The 19,289-nt window shown below is 34.6% G+C and overlaps 1 protein-coding gene across 1 annotated transcript; it reads right to left on the minus strand.

The window, feature by feature from the left end:
* cln3 (CLN3 lysosomal/endosomal transmembrane protein, battenin) lies at nucleotides 1–18,813 on the minus strand. The gene is made up of 15 exons (XM_056454006.1): nucleotides 18,493–18,813; nucleotides 18,375–18,411; nucleotides 18,200–18,296; nucleotides 16,431–16,514; nucleotides 16,217–16,296; nucleotides 13,972–14,057; nucleotides 13,818–13,890; nucleotides 11,684–11,827; nucleotides 11,444–11,604; nucleotides 11,295–11,347; nucleotides 8,926–8,994; nucleotides 8,771–8,826; nucleotides 4,230–4,323; nucleotides 3,983–4,123; nucleotides 1–453 (listed from the first exon to the last, which is right to left on the minus strand). Exons 1-15 carry the CDS (start codon nucleotides 18,539–18,541, stop codon nucleotides 337–339), a joined length of 1,341 nt encoding a protein of 446 aa, XP_056309981.1. The 5' UTR covers nucleotides 18,542–18,813; the 3' UTR covers nucleotides 1–336.
* Nucleotides 18,814–19,289: the final 476 nt, after the last annotated feature.

A 19,289-nucleotide genomic window follows, 5' to 3' on the forward strand; every position in this document is an offset into this window, starting at 1 on the left:
TTTTAACTTTATATTTTAATATTTTAATTTTAAAAGAATGTCGGGAAAATAAACATTTTATTCCCTGATTAGGATTTACAAAGAAGACAATAAATTAAAGCATACATTATAAAAATTCCCCCGCCCTTTGCTTCAGTCTTTGATACGATGCAACTTTAGTAAGTCAGAATGTTTTTTAAAAAATGTTAGAACAACAATCAACAGAAATAATAATTAGTTAAATCAACACAAACCACTTTAAAGCACAAAAGGGAATGTAGTTATTGGATATTTCACAATTTCAGGTGTGTGAAATCAACACATGATTACCAAATGTAAACTTTTTTTCAGATTCACTCATAAAGAGCAGAAATAATGGTGAACGGGGAAGGCTACAGCTGCAGATAAAGCAATTCCCAGACTGTCCCCTACGGTGGCTGTGGCCATCACAAACTCCCTCTCCCGCTCAACACTCTGTCAAGAAACAAAATATAAGACATAATACATATGAAAACATCCACTTGTTGAGTCTAACATCAAGCCGTCTCAGTTACTGGGTCTAAACATTCTATCACACAGATGTCAAACTCAGTTCCTGGAGGGCCGCAGCTCTGCACAGTTTAGTTCCAACCCTAATTAAACACACCTGATTAAACACAAACTAATTGAGTCCTTCAGGCTTGTTTGAAACCAACAGGAAATGGTGTGGTCACACTAGAGTTTGAGCTTGTGAAACTCTGTAGTACTGCGCTGCAAAAAAGGGGCAGGATTAAACAAGATGTTTAGACATTAAAAAAAGCAAGCAATTGGTCCATGTTTTACATTTCTGTCCAGAGAGGTCATGTTTTGAATTTCGATTGGTCTCACGCAGTCAAGTGATGTGATTTCGCAGGTCAGAGTTCACCAAGCTTGAACTTTGCAACTCAGCGAACTGCAAAATTTGTTGCACGAGCTTGTGTTTCTGGTCTGACACATTTGCGTGCGTATGAATGGAAGTCTATGGGGAGAAAAGTCCAGTGTGACCGCAGCTTAAGTGTGTTGAAGCAAAGTTGGAACTAAACTGTGCAGGGATTTGGCCCTCCAGGAACCGAGTTTGACACCCCTGTTCTATCAGATGCCAAAAGCAAACAAATGGCACTAATACCAGGGTTCATATACATATTTACTATTAAAATTCCATGACTTTTCCATGACTTTCAAGTAAATTTTCATTACCTAATGTTTCATGCAATGTCTACATATGTGCGGTAAATGGAAAAACAATGCATGTTCAAATTTATTACAGCATATCGTAAAACACACAGCAATCTATTTAGTTTCAATTTATATTCATATCGATGTAAAATTGATTTATATAATGCTTACACAGCACTAATAATGTGAGAGTATGTGATTGGCCAAGGACAGAATAGAAGTCAAGACAACGAACCTATATTCAAGAATACAGATATTTGTTTTCCATGACTTTTTCAAAACTTTGTGGGTTTTTCTGTTTTTCTAAAACTTTTCCAGGCCTGGAAAATGCCATGTCAAAATTCCATGACTTTTCCAGGTTTTTCATGACTGTATGAACCCTGTAATACACACTCTCATTGTGCTTTAATACTCCAAAAGTCATGATCATAAAGCTTAAACCAATACCTAATCTCAGATGGTCAGGTAGAGATTCATATTTCATTAATCATAAAAATATTGATGACTGGGATGCAGCAGATACAGACACAGTAGTAAACACCACGATTTTGTAAAAAAAAAATAATAATAAATTAATAAAAAAGTGGGGTCAAATCTCAAAGTCCATTCCAAAGTTTTAATAATTTAGTTTTAATAATCACTTCTCAAGAACTACAAAAATGGCTCATTTGAACTACAAGTGTTGGTTCCCAGGGTTTATGACCTCAAATAGGCCCAAATCCAGCCTAATGGAATTTGAATGGTTGTGGGGTGGGTGGGGAGGGAAGGGGCAAAACAATAATAACATTACCACTCTAAGTCTTACTACATGCATGCATGGAAGTTCTGCATGATCCTCTTGACCAATATCATCGATTTAATTTGATTATATTGTAAATTATTTGATATTCCAATTCTCAAAAATGTTAAGAAAATGTATTTCATTGTCTAAGCATCTTAATAATGATCTTTAAGCATCTTAATAATGATCATATTAGTTGATCTATGACACCACGTTAGTCCACACTGCAGAGGAGAGATTAGTGCTGCTGGATTTACAACACATAAACTCATCAACTCTACAAAAATACATGAAATTGTATCTGTTGTGAATAACAAACATGGTCAGACTGTGTAAAATGATCATCACTGTTGTGTTTATAAACATCATCGTGTATGTTACAAAACACTAATGTTTTGTTTTGCTATTATATTGTAGGAATGAAAATTATCATATGCATTTGTTTATATGACAAAACATGTCTTTTTGACTCAAGAAGGTCCATACTGACTCCAAAGGCAGATACTGATAAGATCAGGGCCTGGTGTGTGGACTTTGGGGCTTTTACGATGTGGGTCAGTTTGAATGTCTCTGCATTTGGGCTTTAGTCACATAGTCAAGAAAAATATAAAATAGGTGGTAAAACGCTGCTCTGGCTCTTTTCTTTTCCTGGCCTGTCTTTTCCTGGTCTGCTTTCCTCCTCTGGAGTCTATCTTCTCTGACTCTACTGCAATCAGGCTAACTTCTGGGCCTGCTCTCTTTGTCTCTCTCTCCCTCCCCCTGTGTCTCTCCTTCTCCCTCTGGTAACTTTAATTTTACATTTAAGCTGGCTACAATTTATATCATATGCTTTATCATTCCATATCTCATCATTTTATACAGTTATTTTGTAATTAATTCAATTGTAACCATAGAAAGTTATTGTCATTAAATCATCTCATTATCAAGTATTTGTGAATTACTTTTGATTTAACATTAACACTTAACTGTTCCATATTGCAATACAATACAATCACATAATATCAACAATCTCCCACATTTATAGCTATTAATACTGCTCTTATTTCCGTTTTTTGTATAAGATTGCAGAAGAATGGTTTGACTAGAATGTACAGTTTTTTACCATCAATACTGATAACTTTTTAGTCATTCGGCAGAACTACAGTTCGAACCGCTGTGGTTTAAAACCCTTTCCTACAATATACAGTTGAAGTGAAAATTATTAACCATCCTGTGAATTATTATTTTTTTTTATATTTCCAAAATTATGTTTCTTAGATTAAGGAATTTGACAGTATTTCCTATAATGTTTTAATATTATTAATTTTTCTTCTGAAAAAAAGTATTATTTGTGTTATTTCGACTAGAATTCAAGTTTTACATTTTTTAAAACCATTTTAAGATCAATGTTATTAGCCTTATACTAGTGTCTTAGTAAAATATCTAGTAAAATATTATTTACTGTCATCATGGCAAAGATAAAATAAATCAGTGATTAGAAATCAGTTATTAAAACTATTAAGTTTAGAAAAGTGTTGAAAAAAATCTCTCGGTTAAACAGAAATTGAGGAAAAAAATATACAGGGGGCTAATAATTCAGGGGGGTTAATGATTCTGACTTCAACTGTATAAATATTCAAATGTCTCATTCAACATATTCAAAACAAAAACTATTAAATTTGAAAACACTGGTAAATTTTGATCCTTGACAAGTAATACTCTCTTCTTTCTCTGACTCTGAGCCAGCCTCCACATAGACAGAACTGCTGACCAAACACAACACATTTCATTTTTTTAGAAGGCAGGCCTTTGCCAATCCTTGAACTAAAAGAACCCTTTGACAGTTATATGAAAAATGTGTTTAGTACAACCCCAAACTGATTCAAGATTTTGTAAAAGAGCATAATAGGACCCCTTCAATACATGACAAGACTAAATAACAATTCAAAAAGTTTTCTCAGTTCAGACAAGTAGATGCTTGAACCCAGACACAGTAAGAAGCGAATTTACTGATATAAAAGTTAAAAGGTTTAAATGATGTTCACCTACCTCCTCCCTGATGAAAAAGAAGGTATTTACATATGCTGCTCCTCCCAAGAGACCCTCAAAGGCGATAATAACAAACACCACAGATATGTTTGGCAAGAACTGGTAATATACAGCGAATACCAACAGAACAGCATTGGCACACTGAGAGAGAAAGAGTAACATGTCATGAAAAGGTTTACAAATATGTTTACTACTGTGTTGTATATGTATGTGTTAGCTCATGCTTGTGTTTTACGTCATGATTCACCTGGAAGAGGGACATAAGAAAAATCTTCCTGATCTTAAAACAGAAGAGAGATGTGCGTGACAGAAACACTCCAATCTGATAAACTGTCTGATACCTGCAGAGGAGAACATGACAACATTTAGATTGAATTAAACTCCATCATAATTTAAGCAAACTGGTCTAGAACTGGGGTTCCCAATCTTTTCCAACACATCCCCCCCTGCCCCCTGCCCCCACCCCCAAGTTTATCCAATTTCACTGTAGTTAAAGTCGAAAAATAAAGATGAAACACCCGAAATTACATGAAACTCTGCAGGAAACGTGGATAGCTCAGTGACGCAATATTCAAAAAGCACTTCATGTAAACACCTTAATTATTGTCTTATTCAGATTAAGGCAAATAACTAGATTACTGATGTCCATGTAAACGTAGTCAGTAGTGTCTTCGAAGTAAGTGAAAGATCCAGAAGAGCATTCTGCTGATTTGATTCAGAAGTGCACCTTTTGTCAAACGACTCACCAGTTTTTCTTTCATTCACAGTTATTAATTATAAAAAGCACCCCCTCCATTTTATTTGTATATATTTTACTGGAACACATTAACTCTACAAGTGCCAGATATTTAGCTGTGGAACTAACATTAATCAGATTCACTCTATTTAGCATAAAAATCGTCATCATAATTTACATTATATCTTCTGTGGAACCCAAAAGAAGATATTTTGAGAAATGTCTTGCGTGGCTTTTTTTCTTTTGTCAATATAACAGAAGTCAAAGAGTACCAAGACTGTTCGTTCATCAACATTCTTCAAAATATCGTCCTTTGAGTTGCGCTGAAGAAAGTCAGTCATACAGTTCTGAAGCTGCATGAGGATACATTAAATGATAAAAAAAAGAAATATTACCAGGCTAAAAATGTGTTTTATGACCGAGACTGAATCACTTTTTCAGCATTACAGCACAAAGAATTTTTCTCATGAACATGACATCATGACATTGCTATAGTGCATTATTTATACAGCTATTATACATTTTAATAATTCTTTTTTATAATCATTACTTGACACATTTTTATTCACAATATCACCATCCATATTTATTGGATAATGATAAAAAAAAACACAGAAACATGTTACATGGCCCCACAAATGTCCAACTTATATTTAAAGAGCCCATATTATACATGAAATAGGGTCATATTTAGGTTGTAAGGGTCTCCAACAACAGTCTAATATGCATGCAAGGTCAAAAAACACTTTGATGGTCTTATAATCTGCATTTATTTTTACCTAATTATCCCAGCGACTCCCATATGATTCGTTCAGCGATTCATTTGTTCCCAAACCCCTCCTTAGCGCGAAGCTAATCAGCGCTGATTGGACCGATGACAGCCTGCTGCGATTGGTCGACGACACTGACAGGCTTCAGCACGAGACAGAGTGAAATGCCCAGCAGATTATCAACAATATAAAAGTAGTCACAGTGCACACACGCTTCATAGTGTATTTTGGCTGCCAGTGGATGAATGTAAACACAGACGATGGACTAGAAAATACTGACTATTTTATTGAGCAAAAAGTCCAAGAACTGGCGAGGAGATCTAGCCTGTCACAGTCTCCAAGCTCTTTTCACACACACACACACGCACGCACGCACGCACGCACGCACGCACGCACGCACGCACACACACACACACACGCACACACGCACACACGCACACACGCACGCACGCACGCACGCACGCACGCACGCACGCGCACGCACGCACGCACACACACACACACACACACAGGGCCTGCGCGTCCATAGAGGAGCGGCTGAATAGAGAGGGCGCGGGGCTCAGTTATATCCGCGAATACCCGTGCGTTACACACACGAGGAGACACACACACACACACCATACACACACAGGGCCGGCGCGTCCATAGAGGAGCGGCTGAATTGAGAGGGCGCTGCGCGGCGCTCAGTTATATCCGCGAATACCCGTGCGTTACACACACGAGGAGACACACACACACACACACACACACACACACACAGGGCCGGCACGTCCATAGAGGAGCGGCTGAATTGAAGAGCGCTGCGCGGCGCTCAGTTATATCCGCGAATACCCGTGCGTTACACACACGAGGAGACACACACACACATTACTCCTACCCGAGGACAGACACACACGCCTAGAGCACCAGTTCAGCTTGCTGGGTGCAATTTAGACACCTCACCTCGAACCTGAGCTGAAATATTTTGAAACTTGACCGTTGCATGTGTGTAAACAGCTGACGATCCGTAATCAAAGCGGCACGCGTCGCGTTTTTAACGTGGCTTTACACGCGATATGAGAATATAAAGAGTTAACCTGATACAGCACACTCAGTTACAAGTAACAAACACAACTAAATACATCATTTGCAAGCTAGAGTAAACGAGGCAATAATTTTAATCACACGTACTTACACTTGTGAAATGGGGGTAGAAACTGATTCATGATGCAATGATCCATGTTATGACAGTCTTTACTGATCCTTCCTTTAACAAACTGAAGAAGTCTTCTTTGAAAGCATATAGTTTTCAGAAACACTCAGAACTGCTCAAGGCTGGGCTATATTGCTGATGTTTCATCTTTAATTAGACTCAATAATATCCATCTGCACAGCGTGACTTCATTCGACCGGTGTCTGTGTGTGTCTCTGTGTGTGTGTGTGTGTGTGTGTGTGTGTGTGTGTGTGTGTGTGTGTGTGACTTTTTTTCTGTTAGTGGGCGGGGCCGCAGGTTTCAAATCTCCCGGGTTTGCGCGTCCAACTACTTGTGTTTCGTAGCTGCGTCATCACGAAACACCTAATGACTCGTTATCAAGACGACTCGCTTGAAGCACTATGAGTCGACTCTTTTATAGATGAATCAATAGTTTTAAACACTGTACACTTACAGATTTAAGCCTTAGCTGGATATTTCACTTCAATTAGAGCTGTGTTACACACTACATGGAAGGGCATTTTCAAAAACCCATAATATGGGCTCTTTAACTGAATTGAATTAAAAATGTTGAAAATTGCTCATTTTATTTTTATAAAACATTCGGTTTTTTGTAAAAACAATACAGACATTTAAGAATCCATATTTATTTTATTTATTCATTCGACTTGCTTATTGGTGCATATATAGGCTATAATTAAAATCATACAACAGTTCTTGGACAGCTACAATGCCACTAAAGCTTTCAAACAAAAGTACAAAAAATTAAAGAAAGGTTAGACTTTCTATGGTGACAGCCAACATCACAACACACCGTAACCGTCCTTCAGGTGGTTTAGCCAGAATTAAATTACAAAACATTGAATTAAAAAGTGCAGTTACTTCCTCATTGTTCAAAGAGTCTGCAAGTTCGTGCTCCATGAATATAGGATGTTGTGGATTATGGACATTAAACGTGTCTCTATTAGATGTGCAGCAGAAAAAAAGTCTTTCATCAGTGCATGCAGTCGTTGGTAAATTTCTCACACGGATCAGAGCGAGTTTTTGCGCAACCAAAATACAGCGCCGTATGCAATAAACTCACGCTCAGTCAGGCGAAATAAAGGTCTCATTGCCTAGGATGTCAATCAAATTAATCAAGCTCTAGCCACGAATAAAACAATAGGGTATTTTATTATTTTAAGATGACGGATTAGTAATTATATTATACATGGCTAATTATACTCAAGTCAATGAAATAATAACTTTAATAAATAAAATATGTTGGTAAGAATGTGGTGGGGCAGTGATTCCTTTCTCTGCCAGAGACTGCTCTATGGTTTAAAAACCCTTTTCAAACTGTATAGTTTAGACCTGTATCTTTTTTTATATTAAATATAGTGTAGTTTACTTGTGGATGTCTGATAACTAGTGCGCTTCCTGCTGAGCCAGCTGTGGTAGCTTGGCAACAGAGCCGCTACGTCAACACACAGAATCTGTCGGCACAGTTCAGCAGAGTTCTCTAAGCGTGCTGAGAATTCCGAGCCGAGAACGATTTGTAATCGTGCCGCGCCATTCCAGACTCAGTGGAGAAACAACCGTAATGCTTTTGCAAAAGTTATTTTACAATAAAAGGTCTTTTTTGGATAAATAAATACTTTTTGTTTATCAAGGACACATTAAATGAATAAAAAGTTACAGTTATGACATTTACAATGTTACAAAATATCTCTATTTCAATAAATGCTGTTCGGCTGAACGTTCTCTTCATCAAGAATCACAAACATTTTACACTGCCCACAAAAATATTAATCAGGACAATGCTTTTTTTACATTAATAATCATAATAATAAATTATTCTTAAGCAGCAAACTACATCAATTTCGAAAAAATATGAGATTCTGAAAATGTAAAATGCTGAAAATTGAGTTTAATTAAAAAAAAGAAAGAAAAAAAAGAATTTAATTGTTATATTACACAACATTGCTGTATTATTACTCAAATTAATCTAGTACAGACCTAAAAGGTTCATTAGGAGTGTAAAGATTCTAGTTACTATTGTAGTGCTGATCTTGAAATAACTATACTTATGTGATGGTGCGATGTCTTACCAGCGATATTGTTCAGCATGTGAAAGTCTGGAGTCAGGAAAGTAGAGCAGCTCCATCTAATGAGAGATGAATGAATATATATAGTGAGTATCACTGCTGTATTACTGTTAATTACTGCTGTATTACTGTAAATTACTGTTAGAGAAAAGACTCACCAGTCCTTGGTTAATGAAATATTCTGCAAAGTAAACCAAAGCAAGCGGAAAAATAAACTTCGACAGACCCTGAAAAAAAAAACACACACGCGTAAGAGCACCAACAAAAAAAGAACTAGACTATAAAGTATTTAGCTTTGTTTCCAATCAAAAGCTGCGTAAATTCTGTATTGTATTGAGTAAAATATTTGCAGATAAATCACTCTTTCGATCCCATGTTCAAGAGATTAAAATTGTAATTTCCTAGAAAACTATAGCGTGATTTATGATTTCTGAATAATAAAAATGAATGTTTATGCAAGCTAAGAAGCTGCTTTAGATTTTGTTTGTAGAGCGTAAACAAAAGTTGCACCTTAGAGTGGTAGACAACACAAATCATCACACACAGTAACACACTCACTCATTTCTTCATTCATTTGCATTGAGTAACAGTTTCATACATTATAAATCAACATTTAATGAACTAAATACAAGCAAATAACCACTTAGTCGCTCAAACATTTGTGCAAATTAAAAATCACATCTTGGTGTTTCCAATGTTTATGTGATATAAAAAGGACAAAATGAGATGTGGACAGAAACGCGGCTAATAAAGAACATTTCAATCGTGAGGGCACATTAAAGGTGTTGAATTGAAAATAAGGAGACTAACTATATTAAGATCTTTAAATAGCAGCCCTAAAGCAGGTCAGTGTGCGATCTGAATTCAACGCTTAAAGATGTTATACTGCTTTAAATAGTAAACGGAAACATCTGTATAAAGATAAAGAGGTTTTATATTTGGTTTCTGTGGCGCCTTTGCTGTGTAAACAAGGATCACATGTTTCATGGCAAATAAGCATCATATGACTAACTGAATATGACTCATGTTACCTCAGTAATTGTATAATCACTTAATATAACAATATTACAGAGACATAGTTCTTGGAACATGTTAAGCATAAGCCTGTGAGATATACAGTTGAGGTTTAGAATTACAGTATTAGCCCTGCTGTTAAATTTTAATTATTTAATACGTTTCCCCAATTTCTGCTTAACATAGAGAAGATAATAGTTTTAATAACAAATTTCTAATAACTGATTTCTTTTATCTTTGCTATGTTGACTTTAAATAATATTTTAGTAGACAGCTTTCAACACTAGTATTCAACTTAAAGTGCAATTTAAATAGGTTTACTAGCCAAGTTAGGTTAATTAGGCAAATCGTTGTATAATGATGGTTTGTTCTGGAACCAATGGTAAAATATTGCTTAGGGGGGCTAATAATATTGACCTTTAAATGGTTTAAATGGCTTTTATTCAAGCCAAATAAAACAAATTAGAATTTTTTCAGAAGAATGAAATATTATTGGAAATACTGTGAAAAATACCTTGCTCTGTTAAACATCATTTGGAAAATATTTGAATATTTGTATATTTATATAGAAAGGAACACTTTTTCAACAGCTCATTAATGCAAATATCTCGTCAGCTGATAACATGCATTCAGGCATGGTGTAGTAAATGACCTAATGAAGTTAATACCAAGTATCGGAATGAAGAAAGTTTTGATTTAAAAGGTTTTGTTCACCCCCCAAAAATAATTTTTTTTTTTTTTTTATTTATTTCTCATAACTTAATTAACCATGTGACTTCGGTGGTTCAACTGTAATTATATGAAGCTACAAGAACACTTTTGTACTGAAATTACTTTGTTAGCCAATGTCTTTCATGTCAGAAAAGGAAGCCTGACTGAATTCAATGCTTGTGTGTTGCGCTTCTTGCTCTTACATACTGTCTGTATTAAATGAATACCCTGATAACTTGACGCGGGAGAGATATAGGCAAACAAATTAGTTTTAAGGTTTTTTGAAAAAAAGAAAAGTATTCTTGAAACTTTTTCATTTCTAAACATAATAGTTAATAGTTACTCATTTCTAATAACTGATTTATTTAATCTTTGTCATGATGACAGTAAATAATATTTGACTAGATATTTTTCAAGACACTTCTATACAGCTTAAAGTGATATTTAAAAGCTTAAATAAGGTTAGGGTAATTAGGCAAGTTATTGTATAACGATGGTTTGTTCTGTAGACTATGGAAAAATTTATAGCTTAAAGGGGCTAATAATTTAGACCTTAAAATGGTGTTTAAAAAATTTAAAACAGCTTTTATTCTAGTCAAAATAAAACAAATAAGATTTTTTCTAGAAGAAAAAACATTATCAGACATACTGTGAAAATTTCCTTGCTCTGTTAAACATAATTTGGGAAATATTTAAAAAAGAACTTCAACTGTATATATAACAATTAATCCAAAATGACATACTGCAGATATAAGTTCATTTAAGCAGAGAAAATAAACTTAATTCACGAAGCAGGTCTAACCATAATGATGTATTTTTTCTCAGTCAAGGTCAGTGGTCCGATGTGTTTGTCATCTATCAGAAACAAGAGTACACGGCTAGTACAGTCATTTGATAAGACACCATACACATTATACTGAAAATAAGATACAAGCAACAAGTTCCACATACCTTGATCTTCCAGAGCTGGCTCAGAATCCTCATCTGTATCCGTGTCCTCCTCAATTAAAGCTCGTCTCTCTTCAGAGTTCAGCCCTCTGGAAAGGCTCTGACTAACCTCAGGGCATCTCCACTGTGGAAATGAGTGCGGAAACACCAGGAGGACAAAATAGCTGAAAGGAAAAGATGCAGTTTATGTGTGTGTGTTAAAATATGACATACAATCTAGTAGGTTGAGAAACTTCTGCTGACCTAACAGCCAAAATAACAGGGACCACCAGCATGATCCATAGAGTAACTTGTGGAGTCAAGCCAGCCTGTGTTAATGCAGAGTAGAGTAAAGCTCCAGCGACTCCTGCTGCCCCTGTGCCAGACCCCCAGCCACTTAACACATCACTAGAGATATGGAAACAGATGGAAAACATTGAGAAGCAGAGAGTTTATAAATGAGCTAAACTCTTAAAGGTCTGAAACCACTTGACATGAGTACATTTATATTTTTGGGTGAACAATTCCTTAAACTGTGTTTGTAAAATGGAATATGTTTGCTAAGAGAGTGTTTTTGTGCTTATCAAGTATATTAATTGACCAAACATACACAATTTATGATGGAATTTTACTTAAAATAACTTTTCTATCTGCATATACAGTCTTATGCAAAAGTTTAGCTATCCCTTAATACAGTGATTCTCAACCACGTACCTGGAGGACCACCAACACTGCATGTTTGGATGTCTCCTTTATCTGTCACACCCATTACAGGTCTTTCAGTCTGTGCTAATGAGATTATGATCTGAATCAGGTGTGTTTGGTTAAGGAGACAAGTAAAATGTGCAGAGCTGGTGGTCCTCCAAGAACATGGTTGAGAAACACTGACTTAACAAATAACAGATTTAAGTGATTTTTGAAATTGTAAATTAAACAAATGCACAACATTTTCACCAAACACTGATGCATAGTTACTTCTGTTATTTATTCATAGTTAAATCTGTTATTCATCAAGGGGTGGCTAAACGTTTGCATGTTTTTTTTTTAAATACAACATATTACTGGGATTGAAAGCTGAATTTTCAGCAACGATACTGCAGTCTTCTGTGTCAGAAACCATTCTAATATGATGATTTGGCACTATAAAATACATTTATTACTCTTATCAATGTTGAAAACTAGAGGTTAATTACGTACACCACTTCATTTGCAAATCAAATTTATTACATGCACAGAATATCCACACAGCCTACTAAATTTGATTAACTAAATACATAAATATCACTATCAATACACTCAACTAAATCCTACATTTCTCAGTCATAATCCATTTTGATTCAAGCTTATTCTGCTTTCCATTTCAATCAAAATTACACAATAATAAGAACAACTGAGTCGCTTTCAGCTTATTCCCTGCTTTATCAGGGGTTGCCATAGCAGAATGAACTGTTATATCAACTAATTCATTTATAGATAATAAAAAATAAACACAAATAAATAACAATAATAATTATGTATTTTTTCTTATTTATTAAAATAATAATACAAAAATTATTTTATTTGAAGTAGTGAGTTTTGAAGTAGTTGTGTTGTTGTGTATATGCCTCTGTTTGTTGTGGTTCCCTTATCTCCGTCTCTATCCGCTGTCTTTCTGACAGGTTTCATTATGAATGCACAGGTGCGGTAAATCAGGTGTCGACTAGCTTGCCAGCAAGTAGGTGAAGTCCAATTTAAACCGGGCTGGAACATTTATTTGTAATAAAAAATCTTGTGTTGTATTTGCTCTGTGATACTGTGATACTGATACACTGAGTGTTGACTTATTGAGTCTTATGTGTATATACAGAGACACATGTGATGAGGAGAGTGCCTTTTTGTTTGATTAAGTTCTCATGTTTTGTGGTTAGTAGGGAGGTAAGTGAGTGTTATTTAATTTGCAGGTAAGAGGGTTTAAAAATGAGTTAGCCGTTGAGTTTTTTGTTTGTTATTTTGGATTTACCTCCGCAAGAATTTTATGTCTCCTTTAAAGTTAAATGTCAAATAAATTTGGCTTTACGTCATTTCTTTGGTCAGTCGTCTTTGTTGTTGTTTGACTCCAGGCTCCTCATTAATTTTAGAGGTGTCCTATTTATTTTAATTTAATATTATTTATTGTTACGGGGCTAGCTTGCTTTGTGGAGCCGTGCAAAGTTAGATAACTTAACAGCTTATTCCCTGCTTTATCAGGGGTCACCATAGCAGAACGAACTGTTATAATAACTAATTCATTTATAGATAATAAAAAAGTAATAATAAACAAAAATAAATAAATAATAATAATAATAATGAATAATTAGTGCATACTTTGCTAAAACAACAATGTCCCCACGTGAATAAATGAATGGGTTGGAGGCTCTACCTGCTGAAAAACACTGAGAGCGAGAGGAAGGAAAGTTCTCCCAATCCTGAACTAACACTGGCAAAGATGACACCTGAGAAAAGATCCATCACAACATTCATCAGTTATCATTTACTAATTTTAAATGAAAAACACAAACACACATGCTTATTACCAATTATGCTCATCGATATGGTTGAAGAAAACGACACCATCAGGAAGCTGACTACTGCCGTAAAGAAACACACCAAAACACGGAATCTGTTCACAGTGAAGGAGAAAAGACAACATCATTATTATCAATCAAAAACCAATGGAATATATTTTTCCTCTTGAATTCAACAGAACTGCACTGCAAAAAATGCTTTTTTTATACTTGCATTTTGTCTTGTTTCTAGTTCAAATATCTAAAAAATCTTAAATCAAGAAGTATTTTCTAAACGAGCAAAACATAATGTCTTACTTTAAGAAATAATATCTAGGCCTGTCACAATAATCAATATATATTCTTATCGCACAACTCATGGACATGACCTCCAAAATAATTTTTGGTGATGCAATCTACACTCTTCGGCCACTTTATTAGGTACACCTTACTAGTACTGGGCTGGACTCCCTTTTGTCTTTAGAACTGCTTTAATCCTTCGTGGCATAGATTCAACAAGGTACTGGAAATATTCCTCAGAGAATTTGGTCCATATTGACATGATAGCATCACGCAGTTGCTGCAGATTTGTTGGCTGCACATCCATAATGCGAATCCACCACATCCCAAAGATGCTCTATTGGATTGAGATCTGGTGACTGTGGAGGCCATTTGAGTACAGTGAACTCATTGTCATTGTCTGAGATGATTTGCGCTTTATGACATGGCATGTTATCTAGCTGGAAGTAGCCATCAGAAGATGGGTACACTGTGGTCATAAACCCTAGAGATGGTTGTGCGTGAAAATCCCAGTAGATCAGCAGTTTCTGAAATACTCAGACCAGTCTGTCTTGCACCAACAACCACGCCACATTCAATGTCACTTAAATCACCTTTCTTCACCATTCTGATGCTCGGTTTCAACTGCAGAAAATCATCTTGACCATGTCTACATGCCTAAATGCATTGAGTTGCTGCCATTTGATTGGCTGATTAGAAATTTAAACCAAAAAAATTAATAAAAATAGAATTAAAGAAATAGTAATGTTTATTGTTGTGTTTTATAAAACTGTTATTTTCCTTCAATGGAAAAAAATGATAACATACAGCAATAATTATAAAACAATACCAATAATCAACTCGCATCATTATAAAAACATTTTATAAGAATTAAAGAGTTCAGATGCAGGGAGTGCCATCTGAAATTTTCTTCTAGAATGAGCATTTTTCACAAGCTCCTGTGTGTATGTTCAGTAAATCCATTTTTACGGCAAAAAATATGCTCTTTGCATTGCTTAACATGAAATAACCAAACAAAAATATTGGAGGCTGAGAAACATGCTAATTCTGATGGAAGTTTTCAGGCGGCACTTGGAGGATTTTGCATCTGAACTCTTCATTTTCAGTATTTAAAAAAAACTGAAAGATTGGGAAACAATTTTAAAAAGATCCCTCAGAACTTTGAGTAAAATTGTATCCTTGGGGTATTTAAAACATTACATTCCAACACAATTTACTTCATGTTAAACGGTCTTAAAATATTTAGTAAAACAGAAGTTGTCAACACTTTTATTTCCCCAAGTCCCTTTGACTTTTTCCAGTTGTTGTGATTTACTTGATAATACCAAAAACATTAAATTCACAATTCCTACCCAATAAAATATTAAAACACTGAAAAAATGTTTTTTAAGGACAATAATTAATCGAATAATCTTAAAAAAAAAAATGGATTAATTGATGTGTTCTTTGAAAGAGTGTGCTTGTATTATGATATTTTATTGTCATTCTGGCATTATATAATGAGTGGCATAAAATGCAAAATGACAATAATATTGTTTAGTGCAATATATTTTAGTGCAATATATCGTTCAACAAAAACAGATATTGTGACAGGTCTATATATATATATGTCCAAATTAAATGAGTTTTTCCTTAAAACAATCTAAATAATCTGTCTAAGAGGTAAGCAAAATAATCTTAAGTCAAAAGAAAAAACAAGATTATTTTTAAAATGCTTCTTGATTTAATAATTATTTGATATTTGGACTAGAAACTAATCTAAGTAAGAAAATCATTGTTTTGCAGTGTGTTCATTTAACTGAAAAACATTATCAGACTTTGTCCCTTTAAGTTTGTGAACAGGTTTGCCATTGATTTCACTGTCAATCCATCTCTTATCACAACATTACATTATTTGCATTTAAAGCAACATTGCTAAACCTGTTTGTATGTTTAGCTGTTAGACCTCAAATAAAGAAGTGCTCGTCAACCTTACCCATAAGGCACTTTGTGTATGTAGAAAGGTGCTGTAAGTTTGATTAATAGGGTGGGTAGGATATCAGCCAACAGCACAGCCTAGAAAGAGAAACGAAACAAAAGTCTCATTATTCTCTAATCAAATATTTGCCCTCATATGACAAGGCAAGCTTATACAGGTTAAACGAAAAATGAAAGAGAAATATAAAGGCACTAAGGGAAGACAGACTTACAGCAGTGGACACAGGATTGCAGTCATAGCGGCTTCTGTTGCTACTGTTCCTGATTTCTATGCTAGTCCCATTTGGAGCTGGAGTCTAGCGGGTGAACCAAACAAAAACATCAATAGTCACGCAAATCAAAAACAAGTACAGTTTAACATACTTCAGTCTAAAGTGCATATAATTTAATACGTCATTATTACGTTTTTCACATTTTATTACACCACTGTCTGGAATGGATTACTCAATTGTGATTGGTCAGTTGTGGCATTCCAAGGTATGTTATCCAGAGATAACAACCGCTAAAGAATACAGGCTCATCTGGGAACTTCGAATGACCTTGACCTTCAGTGAACACATTCAAATTCATATACTTATTTTCACATTCATATGTGTCTGCTTGTCTGTCATGCTGCATTTTTTTTGACTGTTTGGCGCCATTTTGTGAATGAATAATAGGTAGAAGGTCAGTGTTTTTATTCAGCTAGTTTCGTTTCTGTCAGCTTTGTGTTTTTTAATGTTTGGTGCCATCTTGTGACCGAATAAAGCGCAGGTTAGTGTATCCTCCATCAGATGTTTTTGTTTCTGGCAGCTTTGTGTTTAATTAAAGATTCAATAAACCATTATGGCTCAGAACAATGTTTTATGTCTAATTTTTATGTTATGTAGCAATTAGCCATGTAATAAGCGCGATAAAGTGCATAAAGGGTAATTGTTTTCGCAGAATAAAGCCCTTTAGTATTATACAACCGGCCTCAACTTCACGTTAGGCTGCCGATAAACCTGTCAGGCTTTATTCTCCAATAACAACATCCTGGATGTACTTTACCTCAAACATAATATAATTAAATGTGAACTAAATGTAATGCTTTATTCAACTGATCGCATTCAAATAAATGTATTAGAGAATAAATTTATATTAAAGGAAGTATTAATATAATTAAAATTCAGTTTCATAAGTATACTGCTTCGAGATGTAATCAAAATGCAGATGATGTGATGTATTTTCTAAAAGGTTTTATTTCAGTAATAAAAGTAAATCTTGCATTATTAGATTATTATTAGATTGTATTATTAGTAACTAATCCCAAACCTTACCAGCTCTATTTTGAGTAATTAGCACTAAAAAGTATAAGCATTGTGAAACAGGAACAACTTAAACAAAAGGGAATCCTTATTTCAAATGAAACTGTATCAAATTTGATTTGAAACTGCTTTTTTGTGTTTAAAATAATGTTATAAATGAAGTGAATAATATATTTACTTCAAATGTAACTTTAAATACTTCACTGAAGTAAATTACCGTTTAGAATCCAATTAATAGTCTAATCAATATCTAAGTTACAAACATTGGAACACTATTATTAGACACTACAAAGTGCACTTTTAAACACTCATGAATTTGTTCCCTCTTTAAGTACACTTAATTTATGTTCTTATTATCCATAAATACAGTTAAAAAAATAGTATACTTACATTTTACAATGTCTTTGTTAAAATATACCAGTACATTTACGTACTAATATTAATTAACGAAGTATATTATATTTGGATTGGGGTTAGCATGACAGTTAGGTTAAGTTCCATGTAATTATCCAAAATGTATTTTTATTACTATAGTTATATAAATTAGTGTTACCATCTACTTTAATGATTGGAGTTTACTACTGTGTGGAATTAATACATTTTTATTATTGTAAAGGTAAATGAAGACGTTGTGAAACCTTGTAATAGAAATGAAATCATGAGCAATAAAAACATAATGTTCAGAGGTTTCTTACAGGTGTTGTTGTGTTTTGAGACTCTTGTTTCTGTAAGATGTCATGTGCTGCACTCAGCATCACCACATATGCAAAGTTATTGCAAAGCCCCAGCAACCTAAACAGAGATAATACAGATTAGTTTACATATCATATCACTTCATGTGATGTTGACAGAAGATTGACTTAACGTTACCAAAACGCAACACAATTCCTCCAGCGTTGACAACGACCTGAAGACACACAAATAAACACATTTTCAGCTTAAATTATGAATAATAAAATACTGTTAAATTGTCGATAAAGCATTTTACCTTCGGTGTCAGCTGTACTGACAGTGTCAGAATTGACCGCCCGATCCATTGCGACTTTCACAGGAGAGATTTGTCACATTCAGAAAACTTTAAGCCTCTCGCTGTGGTAAGTTACATGCGGACAGTCAAAAACATTGTAGATCCATAATAGCGGTCATCTTGTATGATCATAGCGCATCAGCGGTGGTTTTATGTCAGATCATCAGAAGGGTTTTGCTCTCTTCTACTTTCATTCCCTCAAATTTTGACAGTCGACAGCAGTAATCACAGCAGCAGAAAGTGCGGCACAGAAATACATCCGACCGAGCGCACTGGCGAGAAAGGTAAATAGTTCCCAGCAACACTACATTACAGCGACTCTCTTCGGTGACGAATAAATACAGATGTGATCTGATTGTTTTCGTGTTGTTTGATATTATATTGTGTAATGTAAATCTATTAGTTGTTACGGTTATAAGAAAAAGAGTTACTAGGCCAAAGACATTTAAAAAATCACGGATTTTTGTAATAAATATACAGCAAAGCATTTTTTTTACAGTGACCTTTCAGTTGAATTCTTTTTAATAATTAAAGTAAACTGAATGTGATAGAATTATATTGTGTGCTATAAAATGGTGTATATATTTAATACACTTATTTTAACAACAACCTAAACCTTGTTGATAACATTGATTGTGCCTAGCTTTTTAGTGCCTTTGAACGTTAAATGACCAACCAGTGGTGAAAAGAGTACTGAAAAAATAACAGTCAAATAAAAGTACCATTGCTTTACATTAGTAAAAGTATCTGTTGTGAAT

This window comes from Danio aesculapii, chromosome 3 (genome assembly GCF_903798145.1).
Source record: "Danio aesculapii chromosome 3, fDanAes4.1, whole genome shotgun sequence".
NCBI classification, from domain to species: Eukaryota; Metazoa; Chordata; class Actinopteri; order Cypriniformes; family Danionidae; genus Danio; species Danio aesculapii.

Coding starts and splice junctions, on each gene's coding strand:
- cln3 (XM_056454006.1), bottom strand. CDS start 18,541: ATGGATCGGGCGGTCAATTCTGACACTGTCAGTACAGCTGACACCGAA. Junction 11,828..13,817: donor CTCTCAGTGTTTTTCAGCAG/GTAGAGCCTCCA, acceptor CCATATCTCTAG/TGATGTGTTAAGTGGCTGGG. Junction 4,324..8,770: donor CATGCTGAACAATATCGCTG/GTAAGACATCGC, acceptor TCTCCTCTGCAG/GTATCAGACAGTTTATCAGA.